This window comes from Ctenopharyngodon idella, chromosome 10, assembly GCF_019924925.1.
Source record: "Ctenopharyngodon idella isolate HZGC_01 chromosome 10, HZGC01, whole genome shotgun sequence".
Classification (NCBI taxonomy): Eukaryota; Metazoa; Chordata; class Actinopteri; order Cypriniformes; family Xenocyprididae; genus Ctenopharyngodon; species Ctenopharyngodon idella.
In genome coordinates, this window is record NC_067229.1 from 24,626,318 (window position 1) to 24,645,361 (window position 19,044).

At 36.9% G+C, this 19,044-nt stretch overlaps 3 protein-coding genes across 4 annotated transcripts; 1 reads left to right on the forward strand and 2 right to left on the reverse strand.

Annotated features, from left to right (window-relative positions):
• Positions 1 to 273: 273 nt before the first annotated feature.
• Positions 274 to 1,746, reverse strand: hint1 (histidine triad nucleotide binding protein 1). The gene is made up of 3 exons (XM_051910519.1): positions 1,559 to 1,746; positions 976 to 1,080; positions 274 to 570 (listed from the first exon to the last, which is right to left on the reverse strand). Exons 1-3 carry the CDS (start codon positions 1,667 to 1,669, stop codon positions 406 to 408), a joined length of 381 nt encoding a protein of 126 aa, XP_051766479.1. The 5' UTR covers positions 1,670 to 1,746; the 3' UTR covers positions 274 to 405.
• A 373-nt stretch (positions 1,747 to 2,119) lies between these two features.
• On the forward strand, positions 2,120 to 7,536 carry ubxn8 (UBX domain protein 8). Of its 2 annotated transcripts, none has more exons than XM_051910517.1 (8): positions 2,120 to 2,257; positions 2,721 to 2,846; positions 2,938 to 3,026; positions 3,138 to 3,260; positions 6,363 to 6,494; positions 6,637 to 6,678; positions 6,805 to 6,879; positions 6,958 to 7,536. In XM_051910517.1, the coding sequence occupies exons 1-8, from the start codon at positions 2,182 to 2,184 to the stop codon at positions 7,126 to 7,128; spliced, it is 834 nt and encodes a 277-aa protein (XP_051766477.1). In that variant the 5' UTR covers positions 2,120 to 2,181; the 3' UTR covers positions 7,129 to 7,536. The 2 variants fall into 2 exon arrangements, with proteins under 2 accessions (XP_051766477.1, XP_051766478.1); XM_051910518.1 differs by having other exon boundaries at positions 2,953 to 3,026.
• Positions 7,537 to 8,069: 533 nt separating this feature from the next.
• Positions 8,070 to 18,502, reverse strand: ppp2cb (protein phosphatase 2, catalytic subunit, beta isozyme). Its single transcript, XM_051910515.1, has 7 exons — positions 18,042 to 18,502; positions 12,494 to 12,703; positions 12,240 to 12,413; positions 12,017 to 12,106; positions 10,198 to 10,359; positions 9,979 to 10,097; positions 8,070 to 8,806 (listed from the first exon to the last, which is right to left on the reverse strand). The coding sequence occupies exons 1-7, from the start codon at positions 18,141 to 18,143 to the stop codon at positions 8,734 to 8,736; spliced, it is 930 nt and encodes a 309-aa protein (XP_051766475.1). The 5' UTR covers positions 18,144 to 18,502; the 3' UTR covers positions 8,070 to 8,733.
• Between the last annotated feature and the right edge of the window lie 542 nt (positions 18,503 to 19,044).

The following is a 19,044-nucleotide window of genomic DNA, read 5'->3' on the forward strand; positions in this document are numbered from 1 at the left end:
ATTTGGAGGAGTGTCCAAATAATTTTGGCAATATAGTGTATATCAGCTCATTCTCACATTGCTGTTGTCCTGAGCTCAGAGGCACATGCTGATCTTCAGGGGGAAATACTCAAACACATACTTTATTTTTGTACACTGCTTTCTCACACCTTTTTATTTCTCAAAGTTAACAATGTAAAAACATTGGATGACATTCAAGAGTCAGCCCGGGAAATACAACCAAAAACAAGGAATATTTGTAGCAAGACTAAAATAATGACACATTCCAAAAAATAACATTTAATGGTTTTTATTGACATCCTCAGTCAGAACTTAATTTCAGTTGTTTTCTTTAGTGATTCCTAAATGACATTTAACATTTAACCTCAGTTATGGCAAACAATGACACGACTAGCTATAAAGTGGTTATCCAGGAGGCCATCCCAGCTGACGGCCACCCAGGACATGGATGTGAACATGGTAAACGGACTGACCACCGTCGGGACCCTCATTGAGCACCAGTCGGTATCCTCTGGGTAAACCCACCTGCTCAGCACACTTCTTAGCAACCATCATCAGGTGTCCGAGCAGCTGTGCCAACACAAAGAAACATCAGAATATATAACACTCACAAAAACATCCAGCACATCCACCAGTAGATCTAGTCAATTGGCATAGATTTCAAGAAGTGCCTTTATAAAAATATAAACCTATAAGGCATGAGTTACAAAGCTAGACCATAATACTGATTTTTAGCAATAACCTTTCAATCAGAGAATCACAGGAAACATATTCTATGTCTATATTAATGATTGTAATGTTGTGAGCTGGTTGATTTAGATCAGAACTCTTTATTGAAGAATTATTAAATGAATAAGATCAGGAACAAAACCACAAATAATTAAGTAGATTCATGTGCACGGTATTCATTTGGGGGCCTGTGGCTCTGAGATTAAGTTCAAACACACTGTGATACAGTGTCAGTTTAATACTGACCTCTTTATCAGCGTCCTCTACTTTAGAGATCTGAGTGATGGCCTTTCTGGGGACCACCAGGAAGTGAGTGGGAGCCTGAGGGGCCACGTCATGGAAGGCAATACACTAATAATTCATTACACACACAGGAAGAGATTGAGAGAAAGAAAGAGAGAGAGTTTAACAATGTGTATTATTCAACTGGGTATAATAAGCAAGTGTATAAGTAGTAAAACTGCCGTGTAACTGAAAGCATGCATTATTTTGGACGGGGGCTTCATCAATCGCTGTTCAATGTGCAACAAAAGTGTGCAGAAATGCACATGCTCTCGTACAAGTGCAAAACATGTGAACTAGCACTGAAATTTGGCACATTTCCAAATATCCTAGATTTCAATATAACTGTCAGCAGAACTCGAAAGGAATTTGCAACTGAACTTCAAACGCGTCTATAACAGTGATCAGACACTCGAATGATTCTCATTCTTATAAATAGTCTGAAGCGCATTGTAATGCTGCAGATCAGGCGCAGGATCGACCACAGACTTGCATGTCAGCGCTGATGGCAGTATCGCTATCGCTGTACAAACAGCTGAGATCGCACCTGATCATCTTCATAAATGATGTTGGCAGGAATCTCTTTACGGATGATTTTGCCGAATATCGTGTCTCCTCCCGGCTGCGCGCTCTGAGCTCGCGACACCTCATCCGCCATGATCACAGATCTGCTTCTGCAGCTGCGGAGCTGTCAATCAGACATGCGAACACACAGCTCAACGCCTATTGGCTGAGACCAGCACAAAACGAGAACAACGACTGGACAGAGCCCAGTGACGATCGGCCACATGATTGGACACTCTTTTCATAATAAAAGCGCCCTGGCGAGACGACCTATATATTTCAGTTTATTGTTTGCTTTTATTTGTTCTATAATGCTTTGTTGGCACTACTATATTCATAATAATAAAATCTAATAAAACTGAGCAGTTCTATAATTTTAATATTCTATGATTGCAATCTTGTTGCTAAAATTAGCATAGATCTGTTATAACAGCGCAGAAATAAACTGAATTAGAGCAGTCTAAAGCTCAGTGCAAACCTAAAAACTCAATAATAAGCAAGGTCTAATAAAATACTAAAATAATACTATTTATGTATTTTTCGCGTCTTGTCAGCTTTTAATTTGAAACTTCTTACTTCCGTGTTGTTATTCGTATCACTGCTGACATGTCTAACAGAGGTGTTGTGCTCTGTGTTTTACTGGCGGGATTTTGCTTCATTTCATGGAAACACTCGTTAATTGGTAACACGATATCATAAGAATCATTATTCCAGCAATTATTATTCTTTTATTTTTCTGAAAACACTTCGTGTCACACATTTTAATAGAGCAAGAACAAATGGCTCCAAATTCATTATTAAAATTTCCTGTAAAATACAGTCTTCAACTTAAGTGGGAAAAAAATGTGTTAAAAATTTAACCGACGTAATTGAATTAATAGTATCATTTATTTAGATCAATTGTCGATGTTTAAAATGTTTGAAGTCTTAAGTGTGCTTTTAAAATGCCAGTGGTGTGATACTGCTTATTAAATTATGGATAGCTTTTTTTTCTCCAGTGGAAATGGATATTGTTCTATATTTTGAGGCCGTTGCTATAAATCTTGAAGATCAGCTTGTGTTAATGCTGCTGCAGCTGTGAAGTGATCCAGGGCTGCTAAGATCTGACCACTGAGGGCCTGACAGCTGTTTGATGTGTGTTAAAGGTGTTACAGATGCTCTGAAGCTGGCCGGACGTGGGCTCATATTCCTGGGCATCTGCACATGGCTGATTTACATGTTTCCAAGGCTGAAATCTTTCTTCTTTCCAGTGTGTCAAGAGCTCCCAGACAGTACGCACATTCAGATGACAATTTTTATTCTCATTTAATTGTGTAGTTGTATATTTGCTGTAACTGTAATGGCTTATTTTTATGATTGAAGTTTGTGATCTTGCAGGCCCACTGCATGAATCCAGCAGACTGAAACAAGAGCAAGTTAGAAGAATTCAACAACATCAACACAATGACAAGGTTCAGCACAACACATGACTCCCTGCCTTTAAAAGCAAATAAATGTTCCACTGTAGGTCAGTAAATATGTTCTGAATATATTCTAAATATGTTGTTTCTCATATCATGAAGACGTCTGACTATGCTGAAAGCGTGTTAAAGCCGAGACAGAACTCGTTGCTCCAGCAGAAAATTGAGCGACACCATCGCATGACAGGAGAGACCTGGAAACTCAGCCAAGGGTTAACAGTCGGGGTGAGCAAACTCATCCACATATCACTAGTGTCACATGCTGCAGGACAGGTAATGTGTTCTTCTGTTTTGTTTTGTTTTGTTTTTTAAAACAATTAAAAATAAGTCAAGGCACCTTTATTTCTGTTGCGCATTATAAAATACATATTTTTAAAAATCAAATTTACAGTGATAAACAGGAACATAATGATCAAAGATGCAAAAAGAGTTAAACTCTACAGTTAAGCAGCTCTACAGAAGACAATAGTGTTGTTATTCAGTCAAAAAGTTAAAGTAGTAATACATGTTAGAGTGTAATACTCATGCATCAGAAAAATAAACAATTTAGATATAATGTAGGGGTTCTCAACTCAAGATGTTCAAAACAACTGGCTGTTATGTATCTTCACTATTATGTTTATTAGATAAAAATACTCTACTGTCTGTCACATTTATTTTATTTAAAATAACAACTATTAACAACAATAAACACGTGTATGAACATACATTGTGTACACAATATTATGCAGTTGAAAATAATTACTGCATCAATCAATCTCTAACATTACGCTTCACAATATCATAATACAGATGTACTTTAATTAGCAAAACATTACACTTAGATTTGTAGAAGTTGCCACCTCTGGTGTTGCCATAACCCATCTTTCATTTTCTTTTGAGCTCTATCACTGTCTCGCATTGCAATATGGGAAATAGTCCATTAGTGAGTGTGCATCAAAAGTACGCTCCAAATCAGAGTGCATTGTGGGTATAAAAGAGTGAATGAACGTAGGGAATGATATTGTTCACTCAGAATTGGACACCACTACAGAATGGCAGTAACGCAATATAGTGCACTTTTTAAGAAATAGGGAGCAGTTTCAGACACAGCTCCACTTTCCTGCAGAGTTCAGCTCCAACCCTGTTCAAACACACCTGAAAAAGCTAATCAATGTCAGGGTCACTAGAAAGCTACAGGCAGGTGAATTTGATCAGGGTTGGATCACAAGGGCCAGAGTCTGGAACTCCTGATATAATCAGTACAGTTGCAGAATAGTGTGATGATTTTAGCAACCTTTCCAGCATCTTATCTTGCTGGCAGCCACAGTAATGTGTAAGTGTACCGAATCTAGGAATTATCTTCATTAAAAGTTATTAAACAAAATTAATAGTACTTAGTAGTAGTAGTAATGGGGATTATGTACAACAAACTTACGTATTGTGCAAAACAGGTCGCATCACTTCCAGTTCAGCTCTTTGTTAAATGGGTCAATGACGTATAAGGATTTTCGACAAGCCAATTTTAAAAGACAAAAAATAATATCTCTTGCAATTGTTCAAACATTAAGAATGTTGTGTACACATAAATTCATATTAATTTTAAATTAAGTGATTTTAGTGGGGTTTTTTTTATCTAGATGAATTGGCCATAGCCTGAAAAAATGTCACGTGGTGCGACCGTGATTTATCTTAAAGTTAATTCATTTACATGCTTAACATTTTTTTACAAGTTCTCAGTAATGTAGTGTTTAGAAACAAAGTATTTGCAGAGTTGCCTTCTTAAATGTATTTAACAGACTTATTTTTCCTGTAAATTGCATAAAACTGATAAAAATGTTTTAAAAATACCATTCACTTAAGCATACTCTATCAGTCATTCATATTTCAGCCACAGAAATTAGATATTTTATTTTTAATTTAATACAGTTATTGCTATTATTGGTCAAGTCAAGTCACCTTTATTTATATAGCGCTTTTTACAATGCAGATTGTGTCAAAGCAGCTTTACAGTGATAAATGGTATATAATTTTGGCTGCACAGCAGCTCTTAAACAAAATGCTGTCAGTGTATGCAGATGCAAAGCACTGTTGAATATCAAATGTCAAATGTCAAGTGTCCCCAACTAAGCAAGCCAAAGGCCCACCACATGATGCTCCAAATGACACAAAGACCTTAAATATCATTAAAAAATCTATTTAAAGAGATCAATAAATAATCAATTTTATACAAAAAAATAGATTTAAACAGATTTTATTAAAATTTCACAGAATTTTCATTAACACAAAAAAATTGTATAAACATTTTTTTATATTAAAAAAATCACATCGGAAACATAAGTGCACCATTTCATTTAAGTTGACTAAGAAAAAATTAATTAATACTTTAATTAATCAAGGACACATTAGACCTAAAATAATCAAAAGTGACAGTAAAGACATTGAAAATTTTACAAAAGATTCTATTTCAAATAAAAAAAAAACACTGCAGTGGTCGCACCACAGGATTACAAAACACTTTGGAAATCATGCCAAATAGTGCAGAAAATGAATTCAAATAAATTTAGAGTAATTTCAAAGACATTTCCAAAACAGAAGTTATGGTCGGACGGCCGCACCACATGATATTTTGACACTTTAAATAAGAAAATTACAAATAACTAATGTTTTTTGAAACGTTAAAGAGAGTGGTGCATGGGAGAGGTACTCTATATATATATAACTTTTATGCATTTAAACCAAATTTAAAAAAATCTGCAGATGCAGATTGATATCTAAAAGTTTTTTATTTTTCTTCTTCTCACTATCATTTAGATATTTAAATTGAATTAAACAGTAACAATAAAATGAACTAGCTAGGTTAGCAGATTACCTTAAAAGTCCATAGATGTCGGGGTCAGTTCATACTGCTGTTAACCCTTTCTTCGAGAAGCGGGCGCAATTAGAACTCCTTTCCTGTTTGTTCATGTGACGTTCGACATAAAGACAATTAATTGTAATCATGGCTGACTACAAACAGAGCATTTCTACAATGGCATTGTTAACAGTAAACTTTTACATGATACACTGCATTGGCTCCAGTAGGTGTCAGTCTGATTATAAGACAGGGGTGTCCAAAAATGCTCCTAGAGGGCCACTGTTCAGCTCCAACCCTAGTTAAACATACCTGAACCAGCCAATCAAGGTCTTACTAGGCATACTACAAACTTCCAGGCAGGTGTGTTGAGAGCTAAAGTTGGAGATAAACTCTGCAGGACAGTGACGTTCCAGAGCAGGATTGGACATCCCTGGTCTAAGATGAGTGACACATATTACTGAGAGCACCTTTATTTGTATTTTGTGGTTCAGGGGGAAGAGGATCAGATGTGTCTTGATGTCAATGTAGACGAGAATCCTAATCAGGGAGCCAGGAGGAGACGGAAGCTGCTGCAGACTGTTACTCGAGATCCTGTCCAAAAGGAAGCACCCAAGCAGAAGAAGGTGGGGAAACAGTGAATGTGTTTCGCTTGGAATGTTGCTCTAAAGGAGCCCTTAAGCACAGGCGTAGATTTAGGTAGGACTTTCAGAAACGTACGTTTTGGGCCTGTGTGGAAGAAATGTGTTTTTTTTCTTTCCATTAAAGGTCATAGTTTTGCCCGATGAGCCGTCAGAAGACACCGAGGGGGTGAGTGGACCAACTCTTCCGACATATGAAAAAAACCAAGCAAATGATGACCCAATGATAAATATTACTTTCTTCTGTGAAGTTGTGTATTTATAGTTACATCTCTGCTCTGTAATTCGCTAACAGGTTGTAAAAATAGCTCTAAGATGTCCAACCAGAAGAACGATCCACCGGCGATTCCTCAAAACCTGGAGCTCGATGGTGAGTCCTTCCTGATTACTGTCGTCTGCTTTGACTAGAAAAGATGATGAGGTAATATTAACTGCTTATGATCATTAGCTCCTCCTTGACTGGATGATGAAGACAGGATACCATCCTGCTCTCTACACGCTGTGTACATCCTACCCCAGGAAAACCCTGCTGATGGCTGCAGACGTGAGCCTGGAGGAGGCTGGGATTCTCACTGACACACTGCTGCACGTGGAGGAGAAAGAGCTGTCCGTTACCTAAGAGCACTTCTGTTTTTGAAATGCTTTAATGGGACTGAATGGATATCAGTATCAGTGCTGTAACATCGTGCACCAATCAAAAGGACAGAATTGGGATACATTCATTGTAACTCTTCACTTTTGCTCTTCAACTGGCATATGGATGAATCTTACAGCCTGTATGCTGATCTTAGTTTTTCTATAAATACATGAGAATAATCCTGTTCAGATACAATGTTTTTTAAATCAGCAAAAAAAAGTAATGGTAATAAAACAAGGGTTGTTAGGGTGACAGTCAAAATTCTCAGGTAGTTTTTATATTAGGCTGCAGATTGGTACTCTCGTCTCATTTTATCTAATATCTGAATGTTCATATACTAAAAAGTTTGAGGTCCATACAATTTTGACAAATAAATGCAGGTCAGTGTAAGAGACTTCTTTCATGTTTTTCTTTGTAATCTTTCTCCAAATCTATTAACTTGCCCAACTCTGAAACACCTGGTTATGGAAATGCTATAACTGAATAAGTGTCACCTTTGGGATGTGAAGTTCTGGACAGTGACTTTGAACTTGAACCTCCATGGGAACCAAAGAATCGTTCGCTGGTAAAAGAACTACAACTACAAAGTGATAAAATGCTTGCTTGCAAAAATGCATGTTCTCAGAATACATGGATATTTTAGACCATCTGTGAATGGAGAAAAAAGCTCTTTGCAGCCAGATGGTGTAGTTTCACATGTACCAGCAGAGGATGACCAGTCAAAGCTTAAACAATGATCTGCACCACTCTAGTACAGCAAACAAAAACACTTTATGCTCCAGTCAATTCTTAATGGAAACTACAAAAAAACAGTTCCACTCTACATTTCTTGCTGAGTATAGTTTCACATTATGCAAGTATTATTTTACTCTCAAGATGATAATCCTCAAGTAGCAATGTCAAATAAAAGCACAACTAGTGTGTGGTTTTGGAGTAGCTTGCGATTAAAAGTACTTTATTAGTTCAAATACACCAAAGAAGAGGCTATCACTTATTAACAATAACACAGAAGACAGGAAACAAAAGAAAATAAAATGGTAAGATTAGACAAAGAGGGACAGTCAGATGAAGTCCATGTACACTTGTGTGTTCACTCCCAGAACGGAAGAGGCACGTCCTTCGGTTTCAACATTCCTTCCCGATAGGATTTTTTTGTGTTTTTTTGATGAAGATAGAGGAAAGAATGTCAGCTTGTGCACTTGTATAAAATGTTACTGTTTTTCACATGCCTGGCATTGCCAACTTAAATGACATTTTTTTTCCAGTGATACCGTAAGAGAGAAAGCTAGTTGCTTGTTTTTTTACTCAGAGTAATTTACAATTCAAGAACGAAGGAACAACTCTATTCATTGTATACAGCAGGCAATTTGCACTATAGGCTAAAACGAGACACTTTGTAGCAGTACTGAGACAGAGCGATCGGATTTGGGCATTAAATGCTTGTATGGCACATTTTGGTCCATGTTAGTGTTGTGTCAGAACATATCCCCCATTTTATGTACACATTGGATGAATAGATGTATGCATGTTTGGAATTGTCAATTTTTCGTTTGCGTAAGAGGTCTTTGGAGGCAGGCCAGTGCTTGCTTATAGGAAGTAGTCGGGGGTGCGGCGGGTGACGTGAGGCTCTCCGCGTCGGGGAGCTGGATCAAACTGAAGGCTGTGGAAAAAAGGAAAATGCAGCTCACTGTATGTTCAAATCAATCTCATGAAAACCTGTCCTGATCACATTTCAACAAGAAATAATATATTGCAGAATGCATGAAAATGAAGATAATTTTAGGACTAGATTTTTTGCATTGTGACATTAAGCACATTTTACCTCACAGTTCACATTATGTAATATATTATTTTTAATTCCCACTATTCTCAATGGTGATTGTTATTACTGCAAGTCATTTTTTTATTTCTCCTATCCTGGTTTAATATGCAGTGAGACATATGTAGGCTGATTTTCCTGAAGTGTCCAACACTTGTGCTATGAAAACACTTCTCACATCCAAACACAACAACACACAAGTTTGGGTTGTTCTTGTTCAACCAATGGCAGACGGGGGAGTGTTCAGAGTACCTGCTTATATTATATATATATATATTTATTCATTTTTCTTGCAGTTTGTCAACAATTACACAGCAATAAGAATTTTGAAGTAATATGGTTAAAGTGAATCTATTATGCCATTTTAACAGCTCCTAATTCTGTTTTGGAGTCTCCTACAATAGGTTTACATGCATCCAAGGTCAATAAACATTTTAATTTTCTCAATGTACATTGCTGCATCACCTCTTCTCTCACAGTGTCTGAAACTGTTCCATAAAGAAATCAGACTCTCAAAACCCCTCCTTTCTGAGAGCTTCCTCTGCTCTGATTAGTGAGCCTAGCTGCTACTACTACAGTGTTTAAGGGTCAAAGTAGATTGTTCATGGGCAGCCAATGAACACCATAGGTGGGCATTATGCAAATTTGTTACAAACCTACATAGAGGTGTTACAGAAGTGAGACCAGAATTGCTGACAACTCGTTTCTTTCTTGTAGGAGACAATAACTTTGTGTCGTACACTTTGATCTTTAAAACTTTGCAGACATTACAATCACAATATTATACACTACATGAAAGGTAATATCCGAAAAAGCATAATAGGGACTTCAAAAGCAATGAAAATAATGTCACAATATGAAGATAATACCACAAAAGTGGAAAACCTTTATAGTCCTCGAAACAGGCTTCATTTTCATTCTTTAAGTAAAACAATTGAAATATGGTTCAGACTTGTTCTTGACATAACACTTTATAAGTGTATATGAGAAAGATCATAATAAGTGTAACTTACAATGAATATTTAAGGGTATCGTCCAGTTCCATAATGGCTGCCTGGTTGCCACAGCGATAGCAGTAGTTTGGCGCACTGAAGATGGTGACAACGTTCCTATCATGACACCAATTGTACCCCTGAAAGAAAAAAAAAAAAAAAAAAAAAGTTGTTTTATATGATCTGATCTTGATTGTTATTCCACTGAAGGGCTATGAAGAGTTGAATTGTGGATCTCACCTCCATGACCAGCTGATGTGCACGGGACACCAGCGTGAGGCCATTAGCGTGGTTGAAGGTCTCAGAAATGTCCTGTCCAAAGGTGTAACCAGCTCCTCGTGGCGAGATTCCCCAGCCACCACGATCATCAGGGTCTGACCACAGCAGGTCACACATGGGTCCCTGAAACACACACACTGATTTACAGCCAATCCCCTCAAACCAGTGAAAGCCTTTATAAGAATGTGTGTTGTATAGATGCCATATATCTTAAACGCACTTTAATTACTCCTGACATTTACAAATACAGCTGGTATCTTGGTTCATTTGAACAGGTAATAAAGTTTAAGAGACAAGGTTCTGCAGGGCTGTACAGTCACAAGAGTTCAGCTCAACACCCATGAATCTGATCTTGATAAGAGCAGACGAAAGCCCATAATGTACAGCAGGTGACGGTGAATGAGCGTGACTTATGGCCACTTCATCCATGCTGCCTCACAGCAGTGGTATCTGCCTTGAGACACATTTTATCTGAGAATTTCAGTTATGAAGACATGTCGCATATTTCCGTTGGCTTTTTAAAATCAGAACTATCAATGGCAATGAATCATTTGGAGCATTAAGCATTGTTTTGGTTTCTGATGAATTGGCCATATGGATTTGTAAAGTAGTCTGAATCAATTCAAGATTCATTTGTCAGAGTTTCCCCAGTAAAACAGTACCAGAGTGGAAATCGAGGCTGGTGTCTAATTATACATACAACTATGACTACACAAGAGAACTTTTATTCAATTAGTGCTGTCATGTTTTTGGTGAGAACGGCCCTTTATTCACATTTTTATTTCTGCCTGAGCCGTTTTTCAATGGGGGGGGGAATAAGAGGAATTTTATATTCCTCTTAAAAAAAAAATTAGTATTTAAAAATAATAATAATAATAATAATAATAATAAATAAATAAATAATAATACTACAAGAATTTTAGACTACAATTGTAAAATTACATTAATAATATTTATGGTTGTCTTAATTTTCAAACGTTAAACCACTGAACATTTATTTTCACTGAAAACCACAGGAAGCCTACAAATATGCGAAAATGGTTGTGTTCCCAGATGCAGCAAGTAGTAAGTACTAACAAAAAGTTTACAGTGTTTCTACTGCATAGACAGACAGGTTTTATTAAAAGCCCATTTTGCCAGCAGTGAATTACCCCTTTAAAAGGTGCAATGTGTAAATTTTAGGAGGATCTATTGGCAGAGATGCAATATAATATACATAACTATGTTTTCAGTGGTGTATAAATACCTTACATAATGAACCGTTTTTATTACCTTAGAATGAAACATTTCTATCTACATACACTCCCCTTACATGTTAAGTCACCATTTTGCGCCGGCATGTTTCTACAGTAGCCCTAAACGGACAAACTGCTCTACAGAGGGCGTATACTTGACTGGCTAGTCTCTGCCGTCTCAGACGACAATGTCTTTGTCCTGTGTTGGCCACGGTAGCTTCTCTGTATTGCAATTCGCAACGTCACCGGTAGATGATGATAGATAATAGATAAAGATGATAGATAATAGATGATAGATAAAACTTACATACTGCACCTTTAAACATTTTTCTTTCTTCTCCCACAGTTAATTCAATTAGATTTCAAACAATATGTGCCAGTCTTTCTGAGTGTCATGGCAAGGGCAGAGCAGTTCTGATACAACATTTCATTCACACAGACCAAAACCTTAAAATTTTACACTACTGCTACACACACTGATGTCCTCTTTCTTCAAGCCACTTGACACAGTCAATAGTGTGGATGCGATCTGTGGTTGTACTGACCTCATGTGGCACCTCCTGCAGACGATCCAGTGCACGAATGTGATCCAGTGTGTCAATGGATGGAGAGAGACCACCGTGCAGGCAGAAGATCTGACACAAAGAGAGAGAGAGTTATGCAAGATATTTACGGCCATCAGCAGGTGTCAGAGGATTCTACGGCAGAGAAGTTACTTCGGTTCTGTTATTATTCTTGTGTATTTCTTAGAAGAGGAGGGTTTCTCACCTGCCCATCCACCAGGGCTGTGAGGGGTAGGTAGTCAAAGAGGTCTGTGAAATACTTCCAGACGTTTGCGTTGCCGTATTTCCTCAAGCACTCGTCATAGAAACCGTACACCTGTGTGATCTGTCTGCTCTCGTGGTTTCCTCGCAATATCGTGATGCGTTCGGGATAGCGAACCTACAAATGAAGACGACAAATGGAGTGTCAAGAAGTTTGGAGTGTTTGCAAGACCATCATAGTAAATGTAGCCAACGTACCTTTAGTGCAACAAGAAGTGTGACTGTTTCCACTGAGTAATATCCTCTGTCTACATAGTCGCCCATAAACAGGTAGTTGGTGTCAGGTGACTTCCCACCAATTCTGAAGAGCTCCATCAGGTCATGAAACTGGCCATGCACATCTCCACACACTGTGACGGGGCAGCGCACCTCCTGCACATTGGACTCCTTAGTGAGAATCTCTTTAGCCTGCGTGTGTGAGAACGAGAGTGCATCAGTCACAGTAAGAGTCCAAGGACCTCAAGTATAAAACTTTACGTAGATTTCATCCTAAAAGTATGCGTATACACAAAAGCTAGACTTTGCATACGCACAAAAGTTTTCATGCATGTATAAAACCATGCATACGCCAGAACCTGCGCAAAATTCCCTTTATAAAACCCAGTCAGCGGAAGATCGGGCGTACATGCATCTCCACTCCGTCTCTTCCCCAAAATAGTGACATATGGGTATAAAACTATACAATGCCTAGTTTTACCACGCATAACATCTGCATACCCTTTCCATATGCATATTCCCATCTATGTGATACCATGTTTAATGGTAGGCTACAAGACATCAGGAAAATATGAGATACGGACTGTAAGTGCTATTTGTGCAGTCACATTACATTGCTAAAATTATTTAGCATCCTTGTCTTGTTTTAGAATAAATACTATATCAAAATATCCATAAAAGCCATATAAAATATTTTTCAGAGAAAGTTTTCAGAGAAAACATACGAGTTATTCTCATTCTTTTCCACTGGCCAAATAGTATTTTTAATTATTTAAATTAATCAAATTACTTTTTTGCAGCAGCGTAAATACACTTGTGTCAATTGACTTGTGTCAGTAACAAATCATTTTAAAAAACGTGCAAATCTTACCGTTTCCTTCAAATTCTATCCTTCAAATACAATAGTATTTTTCATCACAGGAGTTATCATTGGGATACTGTCTGCCTGCACATCAACAGCACCTCCGTGCAGCAGTGGTTGAACAGTATTGTCATCGGATCTTTTCAAACTGGCCAATGGACCATTCGACCATTGAACGAATCCAGCAGTGTCTTCCATAATAGAGTCAAGTGCACATCTATTGTTCTCGCGAGAAATATTTTCTCCGAACATGAGTTCTGCAATTTAAAGAGGAATTATCATGCGACTAGCATTCCTCGCTGTCATTAGAGAATTAAAACAGAGCGTGCCACAGGAAAAGTGTTCAAAAGCAGTGCATTTACTGCAAATATTTCCATTTAAATTCATTCAAATTTTTCTTTAACTTCTGGATAATGACTATGCTTAACTCCATTAATGAGAGTGGGATATTTAATTAAATGTGTATATCAAAATGAAAACAGTTTAAAGTCATTCTGTTTACTTCATTACTTTGCTCGCTCCAGTAAAAGTTTTTTTTATAAATCCCGATTATAAAAAAGTGTGCACGCACATTTCAATGCATTCAATTTTTGTGCGAACATACACATATATGTATGTATATGTATATATGGCCCCAGGTGAGTAGCCTAATCATGCACCGAAATAAATTCTGGGACAAAACCAAAAATAACTTTTTTTTTTTTTACTTATTTTAGAATAAGTATTCTGTATGACTGTATTAATATTACACTTGATTAATATTATGAATTTTACCTAAACACCGAAATTAAATCTTTTAGAAAACAAAGTTTTTTTTCTTTCAAAGTTTGTTTAATAATCAATTACTTATTATTTACAAAAAATTAAATTGCACATTTTTATATCAACTTTTTAATAATAGAATATTTCTATAACAATTTGTTGGTTAAACTTAAACATTTAAATGATGGCTGTAATAATTTGTTTTTACAACAGATTTATTCAAACACATTAAATAATGAAGACTACTAACAGGTTAAGTAAAAATATAATGAATATGTAATTGAATAATGAATATGCAAAATGATGCTCTCTAGGAGTTATTTTTTCCAGCTAACTATTGAGTTTATGGTTACTGAATGACTTTCCTGAGGTAAATGTAACGTTACATGACATTGTTCGAAAGCTGTTTTATTGACATCTTTAGGCAGTTGAAACACTGCTTGATCGATTAAATGAGACATGGTACATTTCAGTAAGGTGTCCTATATCTTTCAACATTCCTTCTGATGTTCATTCATGTTTATTTAGTGCTATAACTAGTAGTAAAGAGGAAGTGATTACTGGTTCACGTGCTTGATCTGCACTGCCACTTGAAATGAGGTGCTACAGCAATCAGTCACGCCAAACCGACATTTATTCTTTGAATTGTGATAAAATCTGCAAAATTAGAAAGTTTAGACTGTTTCATATCAAAAGTAACAAAGCTTATTGCGATTATTGGATGGCAGGTGCACTACAAATGTTCGGTGAAGTTTTATTCTAGCATCAACAGAAAAAAAGCACAGACTAAAAGATCGATCTTGAGATTTACGAATCTTTATCAGTATCGCGGATGCTAGGGCTGGGCGGTATGAAGATATATATCGTGACAATATAGTGTCTCAGAGATTTTGCTATATCGTTTAGATCACGGTATGTAAATATATTTATTGTGTACTACAGTACTAAAAGTTATTGAGTGGTAAAGTATGGGGATTTGCGCTGATTTGCGTATGTTAAATAAACCAACTGTACCTGAAAAGCTTAAATTTAATTTGTATATTTGTTCTATTGTCTATTTATATATTCTATTGTCTGTTTATAATTTGCTTATTTGTTCTTATTTTTCATAAAAACAAAAGTAAAGATAACTAGCCTATATTATGATATATATTGTTATCGTGAAATAAAATGTCTCATATCATGAAATAAACTCTCATATCACCCACCACTAGCTGACACACTTAATTGTTGTAGTTCATCCACATTGTGTGCATGAAATAGATGCTGAACAGTCAAACTGCACCACTGGAGAAGTGCCAATTCAACATCATTGTTTCGGTCAATGATTTCGACCCTTCACAACCATTTCGGCCTGAAAATTTTTGGCAGCAGAAAATAAGTGTTGTGAAAGCATTCAGTGCGTCAGTGCATGCCTAGCCTGGGTTAACCTCAAGCACACGGAGCAGGAAAACAGATAAAAACATTTCCAAAGCCCAATCTGGTTGTTTTTGAAGGAGGAGCTACAAACATCCAACCTTCACACAACTCAAGCACCAAGATTGCTTTAGACAATTTTCACACTTATTAATGGCATTTGATAAAGCAACAGGCACTATTCCTCTCATCTAGTGACTTGAACAAACAGTACACCCATTGTCTGGACATGATGTCTCCTTGAAGTCTTAAGTGACCAGGCAAGCACCACTGAAACTTTCATCAGAAAATGTAAAAATCTAGTTGAATATCATAAATGCACGCTCCCAAATCTCTCTAACATTGTCAGTCAAATCAAGCCTGCCTTTACTGGAATGCCGATGCTGAATTGAGAATAAATGGACAGGCTGCTAATACGGACCACCTTCTATATAGGATTGTCTAAAGTTTGACCATGCTGAAAATCCTCAAGACAACAGCAGCTTTTAAACATGCAAAGATGAAGTCATATAACAAGAAATAATAAAAGATGCCAGAGTGCTTATCTGATGGACGTGCATGTCTGTGCTCTCTGTATCACTGTGAAATCAAATCAATATCTGCTGAGAGAACAACCCCCATCACCATAGAGACAGTATGAGTGTGTTTCCATGGAGACCTCTGGTCCCATTTCTATTTAGTACAGTAGGAAACAGAGTTTTCTTTACTTTTACCCCTTTTTAACATAGTCCACGATTGTGTGTAGCAATACATAGGCAGATTTAGACCAGTACAGATCAAGCCATGCTTTCTGCTCGAGTACTCAATACTCAGGAGTTAGGGAGCTATTTTTGCATCTTTGCCCCACGTGCAATCCTGTGACGCCAAAGGCCTGACATATTCTTAAAAAGTACAAACAAAACCAGCAAACTCAAAACAAAAGTCATCACTTTTTATTATATGAAGACTCACTGGCTCAATGAAAAAAGCATTTCTCAGCTCTTCCTGAAGAGCTGTATGGGTAACATTTAAAACGTCAGAATGGCATGTCGTGACAGTTATGAAAAACACATCTTCGTGTTTCTAGATTAAGCAATACTGCAATATCGGTTCATCAAATAATGGATTAGGTTGTTTTTTTTTTTTAATGGCAATCTTCTGTTCTGTTAGGATTACATCTTCAAGCAGAATAATGGCACCTAACGAATGTGCTTTATAAATAACATTTTAATATAATTGTGACAAAGCAATAAGGCTTTATATGCCACACTACAGAATAAAGTTACTCGCTATGTTTTGTGCCTACTTTTTGTGCCTAGCACTAAATCTTATACTGTAGTGCCTAAATGAAAACCATCTTCATTTTAGACACCATAAAGAACTCCTGATAAAGCCTTCCTACTTTTTATCCAGAAAAACATACACTGACTGCATTGATACATTTTTATCAGATATTCTCTGCTGTTTGAGCCACCAGAGCTGCTTTATTTCCTTATTTTAATTGAAACTGCACTTTTTACTAGGCCTAACTTGTATTATCTAAGCCTTTGGTTATATCAAATAGATAACTACACACATTTTCCAGGCAATGTTTTGGTAAATCTTTGGATCTTCTCAGGACTTGTTCAACATAGTCTAGAATTCATGGAGTCCGTGATGACATCAGACAGATGTGAGGTAACATCTGTGTCACATGTAAACAACTGTGGTAGTGACTGTAAATAGAAGCAACTTGAGTGTGTTTGCTGGAGGATACTATTCAACCAGACAGGCAGTCAATTTCAAGTTATATAGACTGCAAATGACAAATTTATATAACAAATACTGACATGAATAAATACAGGCAACTAAATATAAATTAGTACACCATTTCACCTGTCGCAAATTCGTTAACCTTTGAAAATAAAGTTACCAGGAACACTTTATACAAGAGGTTTGTTGGCTGCTGTGTTACATCAATCAAATGATGCTATAATAACGTTAACACTTTATCACGTTAGAATTATTAAATGTACAGACAAAAACATGCAAATCAGGAGAATCATTTCGATAGGTCCTCGACACATTTTGGTGAGCAATGAGAATTTTTAAATAGCCGAAACTGATCTGCTTTAGTCATTATGGAATATCAGTAGACATTTTTCCTCCAACCTTTCTATGCAGGTTACAAAAGTATTAAGGAGTTCTCTATCAGTTTTATTGTACGCAACAATGTAATTGTTGAAGGACTACTGCGAACTTTATTTTACTTTGCTACAATACAGAATAAAAAAAAAGTAATTTTCCTAAGCTACAAATATCTATATCAGTGTGTGCTTTTATGTAAATCCCATTCATTGCATCAAAAAATGGTTCAAAGAATCTTGATGACTGTTTTATATAATAATGATGTATATATTTGATGTTTTCACAGAGCGTTCAGTAATGCTAAGGGTTATATTTAATGGAATCGTTTATGTTTATTAAAGGACATATGAGCTAATAATGTATAAAACACGAGATTTCCTTTACCTTCTCGCAGAGTGTTCTCACTTGGTTCTCGGTCAGCTGTTTGCACTCGTTCAGCTGTTCGACCCATTGGTCTAATTCTTTCGTGAACGTTTTATCATCCATCACCTGCGCGATTCTGCGGTAGTTCTCACGGATTCTTCGGTAATTAAATCAGCAGTGAGTGCGCGCGCACTGAACTCCAGTTTAATGTACCACTGCCACACTCACGCGCTGCGCTGGGCCGACGCGAAGCACAAACACCAAACACTGCTGTTCAACTCGGATATCAGCTCATTAAACGCCAAATGCCGTGTCACGGGTGTTTTTTTTTTATCTCGGCTTGGTGATAACAGATATCTGTCTTTATACTGTATCCGCGATCTGTCGTTGATAGATTTTCCGTTGACTCGTTGCGCTTCCGACCTTCCTCATAAACGCGCTGTGTAATGGCCGCTGCTATCGCCGTCCATGACGTCATCAAAAAGGCATGCTACTAAACCCTCTGCTGCCCCATGTGGCCAGGAAGACCATATGTACTTTTCCATTGTTAAATGAAGGCCAAACTGTGCATTTTTAATGTTTACAACGAATTAGTGGGAAACCTATTAGACATAACATGCATCTCTGTGCCCAAATATAATGGCTACTTAATAGGCTACTTATATGTTCTGCAATATAAACAAAAGTTAAAAATAAATAAATAAATTAATTAATAGTTCCCCGTCAAGTGACACATTTCTGAACAGCAAAGTAATACAACTCAGCAGAGTAATACTGTTAGTTATGTAAAATACCTGGCAAAACTGTGTGGCTAAACCTACCCACCCCAGTGTGCGGACTTCACATTTCTTTTTTCATTAGTTTTTTTTTTGTTGTTGTTGTCCTGCACCTGAGCCCAGTTTGGGTTTTTTTGGGATGTGCACACCTACCTGAATATTTAAACCTACCTATGCCAGAATCATGAATAGTACAGTGTAGTGTATATGTAAGTATCATGTTTCTAATGATGTGTAAGAGGTCACAA